General features: G+C 39.6%; 1 protein-coding gene across 1 annotated transcript in view; it reads right to left on the bottom strand.

Annotated features, from left to right (window-relative positions):
• The window catches only part of eEF2 (eukaryotic translation elongation factor 2), a 28779-nt gene extending 11592 nt beyond the window's left edge, over positions 1 to 17187 (bottom strand). The window contains exons 1-6 of the mRNA XM_071661741.1: positions 17056 to 17187; positions 9535 to 9749; positions 8939 to 9132; positions 7640 to 7776; positions 5130 to 5326; positions 1952 to 2087 (exon numbers count right to left, since the gene is read on the bottom strand). Of these exons, the coding sequence (XP_071517842.1) occupies positions 1952 to 2087; positions 5130 to 5326; positions 7640 to 7776; positions 8939 to 9132; positions 9535 to 9749; positions 17056 to 17058 (882 nt within the window). The 5' untranslated portion in view covers positions 17059 to 17187. The remainder of the gene's footprint in view (positions 1 to 1951; positions 2088 to 5129; positions 5327 to 7639; positions 7777 to 8938; positions 9133 to 9534; positions 9750 to 17055) is intronic.
• Positions 17188 to 17449: the final 262 nt, after the last annotated feature.

Raw genomic sequence — 17449 nt, 5'->3', positions numbered from 1 at the left:
TACCCATTTTTGCTTTCCGAGATGATGTTCTCGACTTCCACACATTCTTCAAGGCTCCCAGGATTTTCGCCCCCTCCCCCACCCTATGATCCACTTCCGCTTCCATCCGCTGCCAGATCCACTCCCAGATATCTAAAACACTTTACTTCCTCCAGTTTTTCTCCATTCAAACTTACCTCCCAATTGACTTGACCCTCTACCCTACTGTACCTAATAACCTTGCTCTTATTCACATTTACTCTTAACTTTCTTCTTTCACACACTTTACCAAACTCAGTCACCAGCCTGCAGTTTCTCACATGAATCAGCCACCAGCGCTGTATCATCAGCGAACAACAACTGACTCACTTCCCAAGCTCTCTCATCCCCAACAGACTTCATACTTGCCCCTCTTTCCAAAACTCTTGCATTTACCTCCGTAACAACCCCATCCATAAACAAATTAAACAACCATGGAGACAAGACATCACACACCCCTGCCGCAAACCTACATTCACTGAGGACCAATCACTTTCCTCTCTTCCTACACGTACACATGCCTTACATCCTCGATAAAAACTTTTCACTGCTTCTAACAACTTGCCTCCCACACCATATATTCTTAATACCTTCCACAGAGCATCTCTATCAACTCTATCATATGCCTTCTCCAGATCCATAAATGCTACATACAAATCTATTTGCTTTTCTAAGTATTTCTCACATACATTCTTCACAGCAAACACCTGATCCACACATCCTCTACCACTTCTGAAACCACACTGCTCTTCCCCAATCTGATGCTCTGTACATGCCTTCACCCTCTCAATCAATACCCTCCCATATAATTTACCAGGAATACTCAACAAACCTATACCTCTGTAATTTGAGCACTCACTCTTATCCCCTTTGCCTTTGTACAATGGCACTATGCACGCATTCCGCCAATCCTCAGGCACCTCACCATGAGTCATACATACATTAAATAACCTTACCAACCAGTCAATAATAATTGATTAGAAAGGGTAGTGAGTGGTGGGATGAAGAAGTAAGATTATTAGTGAAAGAGAAGAGAGAGGCATTTGGATGATTTTTGCAGGGAAAAAATGCAACTGAGACAGGAGGTCAAGAGAAAGGTGCAAGAGGTGAAAAAGAGGGCAAATGAGAGTTGGGGTGAGAGAGTATCATTAAATTTTAGGGAGAATAAGATGATGTTCTGGAGGGAGGTAAATAAAGCGTGTAAGACAAGGGAGCAAATGGGAACTTCAGTGAAGGGCGTTAATGGGGAGGTGATAACAAGTAGTGGTGATGTGAGAAGGAGATGGAGTGAGTATTTTGAAGGTTTGTTGAATGTGTTTGATGATAGCGAGTGGCAGATATAGGGTGTTTTGGTCGAGGTGGTGTGGAAAGTGAGAGGGTTAGGGAAAATGATTTGGTAAACAGAGAAGAGGTAGTAAAAGCTTTGCGGAAGATGAAAGCCGGCAAGGCAGCAGGTTTGGATGGTATTGCAGTGGAATTTATTAAAAAAGGGGTGACTGTATTATTGACTATGTATGTCTGTGTATATATATGTGTACATTGAGATATATGGGTATGTATATTTGCGTGTGTGGACGTGTATGTATATACATGTGTATGGGGGTGGTTGGGCCATTTCTTTCGTCTGTTTCCTTGCGCTACCTTGCAAACGCGGGAGACAGCGGCATAAAAAAAAAAAATCAAACACTAAAAAAATTATCTTACAATAGTTAATAAAATCTACAATTGGTTAAGCAACAATTTCAACCATTTGGTTCACCTTGGGTGCCCTTACGGTTTGCTGGTGTCAACAGCCATCAATAACATGCAGTAATAGTTACTTCTCTTCCCCCTTACCCCCAACAGAGAAGTACAACACAAGCATACTAAATTCTCCGTACAGAGCTCATCATGTTTTCCTTTACCTAAAAAACACAATAGGGTTCAAAAATACCTTGAAGTTCATGATGGCATCAAATAGCTTGAAAATAGGATCAAGGATGTAAGTGTTGAAGGCACGTTCGTTGTCAGGACTCTTGGCTGTAGCCCATTTCTTGGTCTTTTTGTTGAAGAAGTTCTCTCCCCACAACCTGCAAACAACATATACAATCACTTGCAATATTATATTCACCTTAATGAATCCCATAATATATGCAATTTCTTGTCAAGCCTTGCCATGAATGCAAAAATGCAAGCTGCATAAAAATCTAATTTCAAATTCTTACAGTGCTTCCAAAACCTATTACACTGTACCTCAAACTATATATTCCTTCTTAATGCCTTCACAAGTGGAAATCAAATCTTTTTTTTAAGTCTTATCACTGAGGATTTGATACTGAAATGCAATACTTCACTTCATTTACAACATTAAATTTTAGGGAGGATAAAAAGATGTTTTGGAAGGAGGTAATTAAAGTGCGTAAGACAAGGGAACAAATGGGAACTTCAGTGAAGGGCGTTAATGGGGAGGTGATAAGTAGTGGTGATGTGAGAGGGAGATGGAGTGAGTATTTCGAAGGTTTGTAGAATGTGTTTGATGATAAGAGTGGCAGATATAGGGTGTTTTGGTAGAGGTGGTGTGCAAAGTGAGAGGGTTAGGGAGAATGATTTGGTAAACAGAGAAGAGGTAGTAAAAGCGTTGCGGAAGATGAAAGCCGGCAAGGCAGCAGGTTTGGATGGTATTGCCATGGAATTTATTAAAAAAGGGGGTGACCGTATTGTTGACTGGTTGGTAAGGTTATTTAATGTATGTATGATTCATGGTGAGGTGCCTGAGGATTGGCAGAATGCTTGCATAGTGCCATTGTACAAAGGCTGGTGTGGTGCCTGAGGATTGGCGGAATGCTTGCACAGTGCCATTGTACAAAGGCAAAAGGGACAAAGGTGAGTGCTCAAATTACAGAGGTACAAGTTTGTTGAGTATTCCTGGGAAATTATATGGGAGGGTATTGATTGAGAGGGTGAAGGCATGTACAGAGCATCAGACTGGGGAAGAGCAGTGTGGTTTCAGAAGTGGTAGAGGATGTGTGGATCAGGTGTTTGCTTTGAAGAATGTATGCGACAAATACTTTGAAAAGCAAATGGATTTGTATGTAGCATTTATGGATCTGGAGAAGGCATAAGGAATAGCGGTTCCAACAATGTTGTATGGTTGCGAGGCATGGGCTATGGATAGAGTTGTGTGCAGGAGGGTGGATGTGCTGGAAATGAGATGTTTGAGGACAACATGTGGTGCGAGGTGGTTTGATCGAGTAAGTAATAATAGGATAAGAGAGATGTGTGGTAATAAAAAGTGTGGTTGAGAGAGCAGAAGAGTGTGTTTTGAAATGGTTTGGTCACATGGAGAGAACGAGTGAGGAAAGATTGACCAAGAGGATATATGTCAGAGGTGGAGGGAACAAGAAGTGGGAGACCAAATTGGAGGTGGAAAGAAGGTTAAAAAGATTTTGAGTGATCAGGGCCTGAACATGCAGGAGGGTGAAGGGCATGCTAGGAATAGAGTGCATTGGAACGATGTGGTATACCGGGGTCGAAGTGCTGTCAATGGACTGAACAAGGGCATGTGAAGCATCTGGGGTAAACCATGGGAAGTTCTGTGGGGCCTGGATGTGGAAAGGGAGCTGTGGTTTCGGTGCATTATTACGTGACAGCTAGAGACTGAGTGTGAGCGAATGGGGCCTTTGTTGTCTTTTCTAGCAATACCTCACACGCATATATGTATATGTCTGTGTATATATATGTATACGTAGAGATGTATAGGTATGTATATTTGCGGGTGGGGACGTGCATGTATATACATGTGTATTTGGGTGGGTTGGGCCATTTCTTTCGTCTGTTTCCTTGCACTACCTCGCTAACGCAGGAGACAGCGATAAAGCAAAATAAGTTAAAAATAAATTTACAACAATTAAAGAGATGATCCTGAATGTTCTGCCAGTGTGAAACTATGCTCAAGGGGAAATGGGAAGAATGGTTTGGGAACAATCCAGGATCAACTTTCTAGATTACTGTAAATGTGAAGTCTACAGTTGATGTGAAGGTGACAGCACAAGTGTGTCAATTCTGCTGAAGGAAATATGGGAACAGGTTTAAGAGTGGTAGGAAGAAGAGTTCTAGATTGCTGAAGGCAATAGTGAAAGTGGATTAATAAAAGTGGGAATAATTAAAAAGGTCAACAAATATGATGCAAGGGACCAAATGATATTGGTGGGACATTTAAATACCTGACTGGATGATATGACAGGGTATAAGTGAGGTGCATGGAGTAACTTGTGTAACTGAGAAAAGTCAAAAGCTTGAGATTATGAAGAAAAACACCTTGAGATACCTTTTTAAATTGTGTACCCAAGAATATATGGGTGCATGGGCATTATTTGATCATATACAAACATATGCATGTTGAGGGGAGAAAAGAGGGAGAAAATGACAGATGGGAACAATACAGTGAAAGCTTGGAAGGTTAGCTTGTGTGCAGATAAACCAGAGACTGGGTGAAGAATGGCATAAGGTGAGAGTAAACAAAATTATGGAAGAGGGGAAGAAATGGAAGGTACTTAAGGTAGCAGTGCTCACTTCTGGGGCCAAGGTGTGCAAGTTAAAGGCAGGACGCAGGCAAATGGTGGAATGAAAAAAATGAGGTGCCCTAGTTATGGAGACTATTGCCATGGCCACCCCCTTGAGGGAGTTCCAGAAGGGATCATGCATCAGAGATATAGATAGGTAGACAGATTATGTATAAGTCGTGGGTAGAAACATTAAACAGGAACATTTGGCAGAAATATTACACATTGGTAGTAGCATCTGCCAAGAGTATTAGGTCATAATATTAGGTAGTAGCCACTGAAAACACTGCATTAGAGTCTCCCTTTGCCAGAGGCCTGTTAAGGAGGCAGCAAAGAATAAGAAAAAAAAGCACTGGGGTTCAACAGTAATAGAGACGTTTGCCAACTAGATGTGTGTATATATCAAGTAAAAAAGAAAAAAAAAAAAAAAAAAAACTCAGCATAAGCATTTCTGTAAGCATCTGCACACTATGAAGCATCAACCAATTCAAACTATTTGATTATAGTATAAAAACCACTTTCAATATGTGAAAACCATCAAAATTCCCAAATATATACACAAAAACCTACTTGTTCATGAGCTTGCCAGCAGGAACCTTGAACATACTGGCATAGATGTCAGCAAACTCTTTCACGGAGAAAGCCCAACCATGGAGACCAGAGCCAAAGCCAACTGAGCCTTTACTAGGATCAACTCGCATCTCACCCATAGGGCCTGCGTCATCATTGTATGTAGCGATGATAACATTCACATTCTCCACAATACGCTGCAAAAATTCAAAGTACACCTCAGTGTCATATTAAATTAGTATAACAGGCATACTAAAGCCTCTACATGCATATATATAAATATATGCATGATATTCTTCCTGCCTGCCTACCATTTCCTCATTAGTATAAAGTGAACTGGAACTTTGTGGTATACCTGGGTCAATGTGCTATCAATGAACTAAACCAGGGTATGTGAAGCATCTGGGGTGAACCATGGATGGTCTGTGGGTCCTGGATGTGGATAGGGAGCTGTGGTTTTGGTGCATTACACAAGACAGCTTGAGACAGTGTGAACGAATGTGGCCTCTTGTCTTTTCGTGGTGCTTCCTTGCTGGGGAGGATGCTTCATGTGTGGTGACGGGAATGGATGAAGGCAGCAAGTATGAATAGGTACATGTGTATTTATGTCTATGTCTGTGTATGTATATATGTATACAATGAAATGTACATGTATGTATATGTGCGAGTGTGGACATTTATGTACATACATATGTCTGTGGGTGGGTTGGGCCATTCCTCATCTGTTTCCTCGCACTACCTCGCTAACATGGGGGATGGTGATTAATAATAATAAATAAAATAACATGACAGCTAGAGACTGAGTGTGAACGAATGGGGCCTTTGTTGTCTTTTCCTAGCGCTACCTCACATACATGAGGGGGAGGGGGATGTTATTCCATGTGTGGCGGGGTGGCGATGGGAATAAAGGCAGACAGTGGCCCAGTTCTCTGTTCTTAATGCTACCTCGCTAACGCGGGAAATGGCGAATAGTTTGAAAAAAAAAAAAAAAAAAAAAAAAAAAAGTATAAATTATGTACATGTGTATATATGTATATGTCTGTGTGTGTGTATATATATGTGTACATTGAGATGTATAGGTATGTATATTTGCGTGTGTGGACGTGTATGTATATACATGTGTATGGGGGTGGGTTGGGCCATTTCTTTCGTCTGTTTCCTTGCGCTACCTCGCAAATGCGGGAGAGAGCAACAAAGCAAAATAATAATAAAAAAAAAATGAATGATATGGGATGAACCTTTCTTTGTTTCCTGGCACTACCTTGCTGAAGCAGAAATAAGCAATTAAGTATAATAAAATATATTTTTTATCATACATACTTGCCACTTCCCGCATTAGCGAGGTAGCATTAAGAGCACAGGACTGAGCCCAAGAGCAAATCCTCACTTAACCCCCCTTCTCTGTCCCTTCTTTTGGAAAAGCAAAAACTGGAGGGAAGTATTTCCAGCCTCCCTCTCCCTCCCCTTTTACAACACACAGGGAATACCTGGGAGGTACCTTTTCTCCCCTATCCCCAGGATGTGTACCAGAAGGAAGATTGTCTGGTTCCCAGTGAATGTCGGTCTGTGGAAGGTATGTGTGATGTCCTCATGGATGTTTAATTTGTTTATAGATGGGGTGGTTAGGGAGGCAATTCAAGTTTTGGAGAGAGGGGCAAGTATGCAGTCTGTTGTGGATGAGATGGCCTGGGAAGTGTCAGTTGTTTGCCTATGATACAGCTCTAGTGGCTGATTCGTGCGAGAAACTGCAGAGGTTGGCAACTTTGGAAAAAATGTGTGAAAGGAGAAAGTTGCAAGTGAATGTGAATAAAAGCAAGGCTAATAGATTCAGTAGAGTTGAGGGATAAGTTAATTGGGATGTAACTTTGAATGGCTGGGAAAATTGGAGGAAGCGAAGTGTTTTAGATATCTAGGAGTGGACTTAGCAGCAGATGGAACCATGGAAATGGATGAGTTACAAGGTGGGAGAGGGTGCAAAGGTTCTGGGAGCGATGAAGAATGTGTGGAAGAGAATGTTATCTCAGAGCAAAAATGGGCATGTTTGAAGGAACAGTAGTTCCAGCAATATGTTGTAATTGGGCTGAGCCTGGGCATATGAAGCTTTCATGAGAAACTGTTGAAAGGTCTTTAGAGCCTGATTGTTGATAAAGGGGTTCTGGTTGCCATGCATTCTACATAATACCAGTGGATGCCAGTAAATGAAGCTATTTCTTCTTCATATGCTCCAGGAATTAACTCATTAACATTAGAAATAACAAACATGTATGAAGGAAAACTAATGAAGTCTCCCACTTGTTCTTTCTGAATGTTACCAAATGAATTATTTCCATTCACCCTCATTTTCTTTATACAAAATGCATATAAAGAGGTGGTATTCTTCCCACAATACCAAGAACTATGATGTATTATTCATATATAAACAATAACATAATATCCCTTGGGATAGGGAATGATGAATGCCGAATGCAAATTGCTTAACTGACCAATGTAAGACTTAGTACTAAACTCACCTGGAAGGTTTGGTAAAGTTCTTCTTGATCCAGTTGTAACTCAAGCAAAGCACGGTCCATCTTGTTCATGAACAACACTGGCTTGATACGTTCAGCAATAGCCTGACGTAGGACAGTCTCCGTTTGCACACAGACACCTGCCATGAGCAAGGGAAACCAATTTTAAGACCATTTGTAAGGTAAACTTTAAATTAATCCTTTAACCACATCACAAAGTTCCAGCTGCATTATCAAAATGTAATTCCTCCAGCAAAATATATGTTAACTTTTTGTCAATTACTTTTCTTTCAGAGCAAAAACAGTTCCCATACCTGGCTCCAATTTTTCTTGAAAACATCTATCATTTGCACGTATGTGCAAAATATCTATTGCCAAAGCCTGCAAGATGGCATAAACTTTAGGTAAAACTGTTCTGCTTCTTACACATCATGAGCAATGAACTATAAAGGAAAAAAAAAAAAAAAAAAAAAAAAAAAAAAAAAAACAGGAGTATCTTATCTATCTCCAATGCCCATTCTCTCCGGGAACTCGCATCAAGGGGTGGCCATGGTCGAGTAGAAGCCTCCACTTATTCCTGTCCTTACATGCCTCCCTAACATACACTATTCCACACATTCTTCTACCATTTCTCTCTCTCCAGTACTCCACCCTATTTGCCAATGCCACCTAACCACGAAAGATCTGTAGTGCCTGATTGTGGATAAGAGAATGTGATTTTGGTGCAATAAGCATGACAAAATATTAGTGAGCAAATGAGGGACTGTCATCTGTTCCCAGGACTATCTTGCTAATGCAGAAAGCTGCAAACAAGCACGAAAAAAATTATTTACACTAAATATTTCCCATTATCATTCAAGTGTAAAGTAAAACATTTCGGAGGGGAACTTTGTAAATGCGACAAAACTACCACAGGTTTTAAGAAAATCTTCTCTCATTCTCCTTGTCTCTGCATGCAAGCCACTTTTCTCTCAATTTCATTTTTACTTCTTTCTTCTTTCATACCATTCGCCATTTCCCGCATTAGCGAGGTAGCGTTTGGAACAGGACTGGGCCTTTGAGGGAATATCCTCACCTGGCCCCCTTCTCTATTCCCTCTTTTGGGGAAAAAAAAGAAAAAAAAAGAGAGGGGAGGATTTCCAGCCCCCCGCTCCTTCCCCTTTTAGTCGCCTTCTACGACATGCGGGGAATACCCACCTTAGCATGTTCACATCCTTCACACTTTCAACATGTCTGCCAATTAGCAATATCAAATAAAGACAAGGGCAAAATGGGATATCCAAGCATGGGCATACAGCTTACCTGAAACGCAGTCCACCACCACAAGGGCACCATCGGTGACACGAAGGGCTGCTGTAACCTCTGATGAAAAATCTACGTGACCAGGAGAATCAATAAGGTTGATTAGGAATCCATCCTCTCCTTTCTCTCTCTGGTCAGGGTTGGTAATCAAACCCAGGTTCTCTTCAGACAACTTGAAGTACATGGAAATGGCACTGCAGGAGAGTCCAAGAGTTAATACACATCAGAACATGATTTCCAAGATGAATGCTTTAATGTTCAGTTAAATATACTTGAATCCATGTGATTCCCTAATCACTCATGCGAACGAGTTGATCATCATTCTTAGCCAATTTCAAACCTCCACATTATTAACAAAGAGGGCATAAAAGATTCTGAAAATACTTTTGCTGAATTCAATATGGCCTTCAAGGCCAACAAGCTGTTACATAAAATATGGCTCATACTTTTAACTACATATACAGAAATTTGGGTGATCACGGTACAATGGTTTTGGCATACAAAGGTAAATGCAACAATAAATCATCTATTTTTGTATTATAAGTGTAGAATTTACCTCATAACTTAGTGAACCAGTATTTCAAAAAATTACTTACGTTGATTTAATGGTAATGCAACGTTCCTGTTCATCTTTACGGGTATCAGTAAAGCGCGTCTCTCCTGCACGAGACGAAGCAATAATTCCTGCTTTTGATACAAGCGAGTCGGTGAGTGTTGATTTTCCATGGTCTACATGGGCAATCACGGACATATTCCGGATGTTCTTATTTTTGTCCATCAACTCACGGATCTCTTCCACTGTGAAGTTCACCTATTGGAGGAGAAAAATACATTAGAAAAAAAAAAATGCCACTCTGACAATACTTTCATGAAAAATGCATCTATAAGCTACTTTTTCTTATGGTTCACCATATTAACTTGCATATATAACTAACAGGTACAATACACCAACTTAAAATTTGTTATATATACATTCATTATTAGTTACCCATTTACAATCTCAATCAAATCTCCCTTCAGCCATATACATTAGAAAATCCTTAACTATTTTCACTATCAACCCAAATCTCTCTATACAGGGGAATTCTCGACAAGCAAATTTTTAGAACAAGCAAGATACAATTACGCTTTTTTCAAAATTCAAGTGAGCTGCTGCTTGGAATAATGTAATCACTCAGCTTGCAGCACAGTGGTGTGGTGTCGCCAGTGGCAAACAAAAACCATGACTATGCATGGCATGGGTATGCAACTTCCTTGCAGTCCTCAGTCGTGGATTCACTTTGTAGTTACAGAGCAACAGAATTTTGTTGCAGCACTGTAAATAACTCATGTTTTGGCCCTTGCATCATGCCACCAAAGTGCCTGCCTTCTAAGTTCTTCTTCTACCAGCGATGCTAAGTAGCAAAAGGCGATCATTACCGAGGTTATGATAGATGTGCTTAACTAACGAAAGTGAATGAATAGCTGATATTGAGCTTGCCCTTGGACTTGGTGAATATACATTATGGTCTTCGTGATAGTGCAGAGATCGTGGAGAGTGCCAAGAGAAACATTCATCAGGTCATCTAAGACCTCATATTCCCAAACTTCAATTGTGGAGAGAATAGAGCAAATGTTGAACTGCCAAGTCAAACAGATCAAAAGGCCAGGAGTATATACAATGACTTAGCAGGCATAGCGCAGCATAAAAGGAGGCACATCACACAAATTCTGGTTGGTCTGCGAACCTTAGGAAATGCTACAATTACTATGTCAAGATGAATGGCAAGACTGCTCCAAATGATGTCAGCAGCTGAAAATTTCCCAAGAAACCTCAAGACCATTATAAAGGAAGGTGGCCAATCTCCTAAGCAGATTTTTAATATGGACAAGCTATCTACAGAGTAGCAAGTGAGTGTGTAAGGGGGATCTTAGGGAGTTGACCATAAGGTTGGGTATACCTGTGGGTGTGAGGAAGGGCTGTGTGATGTCTAGCTTTTAAACATTTACATGGACGGAGTGATAAAGAGAGGGGAAAGAAAAACTTGGGAAAGATGGGTGCAGAGGAATGTGGCGGTGAGGTATGATGGCTAGTTACAAGGCTGTTTGTGCATACCATATTCCAAGTGAAAAGGAATTGCAGGTTAAAAGTGTTGACTGATGTGTGTAAGCATAGGATTGTGAAGGTAAATGTGAAAGTAAAGTAATGGTGTCTGAAAGAAAACAAAGCAACACATCTAGAAAACTGCTAATGAAATAAGAATGTGTCCTAAACTGTGAAAAATACAGGGGCAAGACTGGAAAAAATGACAATTTATGATTTAATGAGATATATTGGGCAAGTCTGGTGATATGGAATGAGAAATGGGAGGTAATGAAAAGTAGAAGAGTCATAGGATTCCTTAACAGAAAAGTGAGTCACAGAGATTAAGAACCCAGGCTGTGGAAATAACTTGAAGGAATGAAGAATTAAAAATGTACGAAATATGTGGTATGGCAGGGAATGCAAAGGAAACAAATTGTGGAGTGGTAGAGTGGATGAAACGTGGTCTGGGCTTGTGAAAACTACTATATGAGCAATTTACAAGGAATGTGCATAATACAATTAAAGGCATTGGTTTAAGAACATAACCACTTATGAGAAGTTGTAAATAGTGGAAGCCTACTTGATAGAGAAATGGTGGAAAAATGTGAAATGTATTTATGAAAGAGGCATGTAAGGACAGGGATAAATGGAGACTTGCTGTGGCCATCCCTTAATGTAAGTTCTCAAAGGGTACAGGCATCAGAGATATAGGTAGATTAAACCCTGGCATGACACTTGATAGATCATGGCCACCTAAATTAACCATGTACTCGATCCAAGGCAACTTCCAGTTTCACCTTCTTCCGCTCTGCCTAAGATAATCTTCCTCTAAATTCACTCCAAGGTTTCCTAACATGGTTTCCTAACATGTCCAAATATGATAAATGGCCATTTTCTTCCATCTGAACCCAACAGCCTTGTGTTATTACAGTGTGCAGCAGCACGAGGCTCAGTACAGGTGTGCACTATGTTTTTCTACTACTGTTTTCTGTGTCAGCTAGCCCTGTAGATATTTATGCACTAGTTAAGAGTTGCAGTTCACATACCATATGCATATGTTAGAAAAGGATCCAACAGTTCAAGTATGGACACAAAAATTCAAATCCTGTGGCTTATATGTTTAAGGCTCTTTTTCACAAGTCAGTCATATGCTGAATGTGATCTGAAAATGAGTAAAACCACCTCTTGTATCTGTAAAAACTAGAATACTTGAAACATTAAAAAAGATGCTGCAACACTGCTATATTCTGTATGTAATTAAAAAAAATCCTGAACGTAACCCCTACCAACAAATAATATGTAATTCTTTGAAATCTATGTTCCTTTTCAGACCACACTGAAGGAGGAATTCATCCCTGTACTTGGGTTATTCAAGCACGTACCTCAGGCACTTCAAATCCATAGCCGGAAGAAGTACTCACAGTAAAACTGATTACCAATTAAAAATCATACAGCATTACAACTACGGGAAACATGGAAATTTAATAAGAATTCAACCAAGGTATTTCATGCCATTTTGTTTGTATTTGTAGTAAAATCTTACCCTTCACCCTTACCCTATCACCCTTTCATGATGCGCAGCTTGCTCAGCAATTTTCTAGTATAAGCCAATATTATTCCTAGTGTTCTGAATTACATAAGGGATCCATTGTTTTATTTCCATTCCATGCTAACAGCAACTAAAAATTTACCTTACACAGAGCATAACCAATTTTATCTGCAAAGAATGAAGTAATTTACTTTTACATCTAGATAAAAAGGGAAATAAGCCCTTTAAAATGATGTATGTTCACAACAGGATACTGCTGAAGTACTTGCAGAAAGTATATTGTCCATAGCAAAAAAATATATATAAATTAGCAAAAACATATGCGCATGTTTTTGGATGCCCATGTTTGCTAGTCATCTTATCAACAGTTCAGTCTCTTGCTACCTTAAACCCTTACCTCCAAACTTTTTTTTTGCAGTTACATAACTTTCATAAACCATAAAAATCATAAGTCAATCAGTACAGAAAATTGTCTGCTACTAGAAAATAATCACTTAAGAGGGAAAAGAGACAAACTTGTCTTGTGCAATTTTCAACTGTACCAATAGTACTGAGTGTGCAGAAAGTGCAGGGCAATTTTTTTAGTAAACACTCAGCATCATTATGAGTTGCATCATGGGTCTCTGGCCAGGTGGTAGGAGTGACAAGTGTTGTCCAGCGTAAGGAACGTGTAACTTGTAGATATCTGAGGAGTGTGGTTCCTGATGGGAACAAATGTCTGGTGTGCCAGAGATTATGACCGAGATGGGATGTCAGATATTTAGTGCTCATCACATTACATTTTGTCAGTGTCATATTTTGCTTGGGGTGGAGGGATCTTAAAGTACAGGTAGTAACAAGCATGAGGAAGGTGTAAGATTCTCATTTCTACTTGAGGGTTGGTAGTTGACTACTGAAAATTCTGAGAGAGAATGGGTGCATTCGCACTGATTCAAATGCCAAGCATGCTGAGGTGGGGAAGTATCGGGAGGATCTCTATTTTATTGTCGTATCAAGTATTTGTAGTTGCTAGGCAGCCCATGATAGTTCTGAATACACTATTAAGTGCGATTCAAAAACCATTATCAAACAATTTAGGTTTCGTTTTTTTTTTTTTTTGCATTGGTGTGGATTTATGCAAGTTCAACTGAATTGCAAGTTCCACCTACTTCGAAATCAACCAAATTTTCCCCAATTTCTAATTGGGCATGCAATTTCCAGACAGAATTCATCTAAATTGATTCCAATGGATTACTTAATAAGTGTACAACTGAAAGTGTAGGATTTTCAATATAGCACTATGAATCTCAAGTCTTTGTGAAGTAGACAGAGCAATTAAAGAAGGGTATAAACCAAAATCAACAGCTGACAGTTAGTAATGCATTGATAACACTCGTTGAGATCCAGCAAATAGTAAATATAGTGAAGGGATGCTTAAGGCATACAGACTTCATCTTAGATTCAAAGACAGTCCAGCAGATGACAGAAACAGACATTCACAAGGCAAATTCAGATTCTGTATATGCTTATTCAGTTTGTACATCAGCATACAAAACCCAATGAAGCTGTAATAAAACAAGAAAACTTCCCTGTTGAGAGAGGAAATGCCTTTTTCCATTATCATTTATGCATTACCATGAACTCCTATATGCAATGTAACATATGAATAAGATTAATAAATATGTTGGTCGACTTCCTAAGTCTATGATTTAGGACTTAGTTTAATGGTCATAAAATCTGTTCAACACAAGTTTAGATGTCTATATCTCTATAGATATACGAACCTACTATTTACATCCCATAAATAAAAAAATGGAATAAATTGGAAAATTTTGTAAAAATTACAATGAAACTCACAGGACATTTGAAATATTGAAAGGCAGGTTACTAATCCTATTATCCTTCCTATAATCTTTCTGAAATGCATAAGTGCTTCTTTCCCTCAACAAGCAAAGATTATGGTCCTGAGGGAATACATCCCTAAGTACTGAAAGAGCATTCCTTTGAACTTGCACCTGTGCTTGCTCATCTCTTCTGTTTCTAACTAAAAACCAGAACTTTCTTTTCTTCTTGGAAGCAAGAGTTGGTACATCCCATCCCTAGGAAGGGTGACCGCTCTAACCCCCTCCATCATCCTGTTGCTTTGACATCTACCATTTCCAGTCTTTGAATCCCTCAACTCCCTTGTCCTTGGATATCTTGAATCTCAACTTTCTCTTTAATCACCCATATGGCTTCTGTAGATGAACCACATGTGATAGTCTTTCCTGGTGTTGTCGTCATCCCTGAGAGGTTTTGGGGAATCCTGTGTAATAACCTTGATATATCCAAAGCTTTTGACAGTGAGCCATTGGGGTCTCATCTCTTAAGCTCCCCTCCCACACTTTGCTGCCTTATATCTAACTTCCTCCCAAGTCAATCTATATCTGTACCTTCCTCTAGCCAATATGTCTCTGTCGCTGTTGATGGAGCAGCCTCCTCCCTTTCTCTCTCAACAGCAGTGTTCCTCAATGTTCTATCCAATCACCTATACAATTCTGCTTAATTTCCTCTCTTCCACAACCAAATGAACCCATATGCTGATGACTCAACACTACATTCCTCCAAATTCTTCAATACTGACCCTTTTCTCAATCTGCATCTCGTCTCGACAACATCCTCAATATCACACTTTGTATCTAACGTGGGGTAGACGAAATCAAGCTTTGACCCCAAGACCCAGCTTTGGCCCATCTATCAAAAATTCCTCAACTTTCCTCTCCTTAAATGATCCTGTAATTCACCTATTGACTCAATGAACACATTTTTACTTAAACATCCACTTTATCTTAGAAACCACATAATACAAGTTTGCCTCCATGAAACAGTCTGTTTAAATGTAGAAAATTCTTTTCTTCCGAAGCTGCTCAGTATATACAAAGGAGTGATCCATCCTTATACAGAGAAATGCTCTCAACTTGGGTTCTAGCTCTACAGCCTTCCTTGACATTCACTTTTCAGTAGGTATCATTTTGGTTTAAGCTCCCGAGAGCTGGCTGCTTGTGTTCCCATGTACTAGCTAGACCACACAATGCTCGACAAGCTTCTGCATCACATTCCAATGTGGCTGTTGGAAACTCAAGATTGGTACATTTTAATACCTTTCTTTCCAGACTACTCAAGGCTTTGCAACTATCTACCCTTCCATTATTTTCCAAATACCTATGACATTTTAAAAGGTAGTACTTTCACTACCTAAAAAATTACTTAAAATACTTTCCCTTATATTTTTTTTTCCTTTTCATTAACCTCTCTATATTCTTAGACTAACGTCCTGCAATGGTGTGGGCTTTGTCCATGATTGGAGCTACCAACCTTTAAAAAAAAAAAAATCTTTCCCCAAACCAAATTTCGTCTTTTGGATATCTAAAAAACAATTCTCCTCTACTGTAATTCAATGAATAAAATCTATATGGTGACAAATTGAATTCCCTTTCAAATAACTCTCAAAGCCTCGATGACTATTACATAATCATGCAAATATAGGTCTATTACTATATAAATTGGTACAGAAGGTAGAGTCCTTACTACATCAACCTTTACCCTAAACCCTACGAGACAAAGTCCTATAATATAGAGCGTCTTTCAAAACATCTGGATACCATACCTCGACCCCGGCAGATTATAGCCATCACCTCAGCACTCATGGGAGGACAAGAGCCCCCAACCCTACTTTCCCCATAGCCAGGGCAGTTCAGGAGGCCAGTTCACCATTGTTCCCACTAAGGGCTCCACACAGTGTGGGGTCTGCTAACCTCTCCCCCACCACCCATTCACCACCAATCAATAGTCTCAGTGCATATCTCTTTACTAATCACGTCTCCCACAATATTACCATTCATGTCTTCTACCTACGCAACAAGACTGAAGTTAGGGGCCGTCCATATGTTTGACTTTATTACCAACTATAACATGCCATTTCATAAACTTTCACGAATATTAACCCCATCTGAACCTGAGGTTTAAGATTCCATACCCACAATATAATGAACATGCGAGATCACTCAATTTATACCTATGTACAGTCTTATATGAACCATGAACTACAAAAGTCCTTATTTTATGTAATTTCTTTTCTCTTTTATAACATGCACATTCCCCAAATGGCCTACGAAAAATAAATTCTCACATGCGAGACATATTTCGGCCTGTATACAAAAATAACATGTCTGCCGCAATCATAAACTCTATACATACAATAAAACCTCATATTTTCCGTAACTAATTATATCTAATATAAAATACTCCGTTCTCGTATGCCTAAATTTCCCTAGAAAGTAATATTAATCTATCTTTTTCCCATTCTTTCATAACACCGGCCCGTAAGGGCGCTGGTCTGACAGTTGCTGTGGCCTACTAACACGTCCACATTTACCATTTTATGGAGGATTATCTGCCCTTCCCTCCCGCAAATTCTACCCTCAATACATTCCTAGACAAATACTGAATCGTGTGGTGGTATTGAAGAGAGCTGGAAAGTCTTACCATCTTGGATGTTGGCTGGTAAAGTTCACACAGTAAACAACACAGTGGAGGCGTATGCTGCTAACGCCAAAAAGGACCGACTGCTAGCGGAAGGTGGTTGACGTCATGTGGGTCGAACTATATAGTCTGCCGCTAGGTGGCTCTCCCGTCGCCCGCGCTTTTTCCAGAATACTTATTTCTTTATGCTCAATATCTCCACGGCCGAAAATCATTTCCCATATTTTCGTACGACATAACCCGTGTATTATTTTTATCTACTTAAATTCGAGAGACTGCTTTCGGAGAATGTCTGTGGTTGATAAAGAAAAATATTTTGATAAAAACCTTAATTGATATCTCATCTGAACGAGTTGCGCCATGTTGGAAGATGAGTTGCATACATCGGTGTCGCGGC

The sequence above is a fragment of the Panulirus ornatus genome, chromosome 5 (genome assembly GCF_036320965.1).
Source record: "Panulirus ornatus isolate Po-2019 chromosome 5, ASM3632096v1, whole genome shotgun sequence".
Lineage (NCBI taxonomy): Eukaryota > Metazoa > Arthropoda > Malacostraca > Decapoda > Palinuridae > Panulirus > Panulirus ornatus.
Note: the sequence above shows the minus strand (reverse complement) of the source record. Positions and strands in the feature narration are given on the sequence as shown.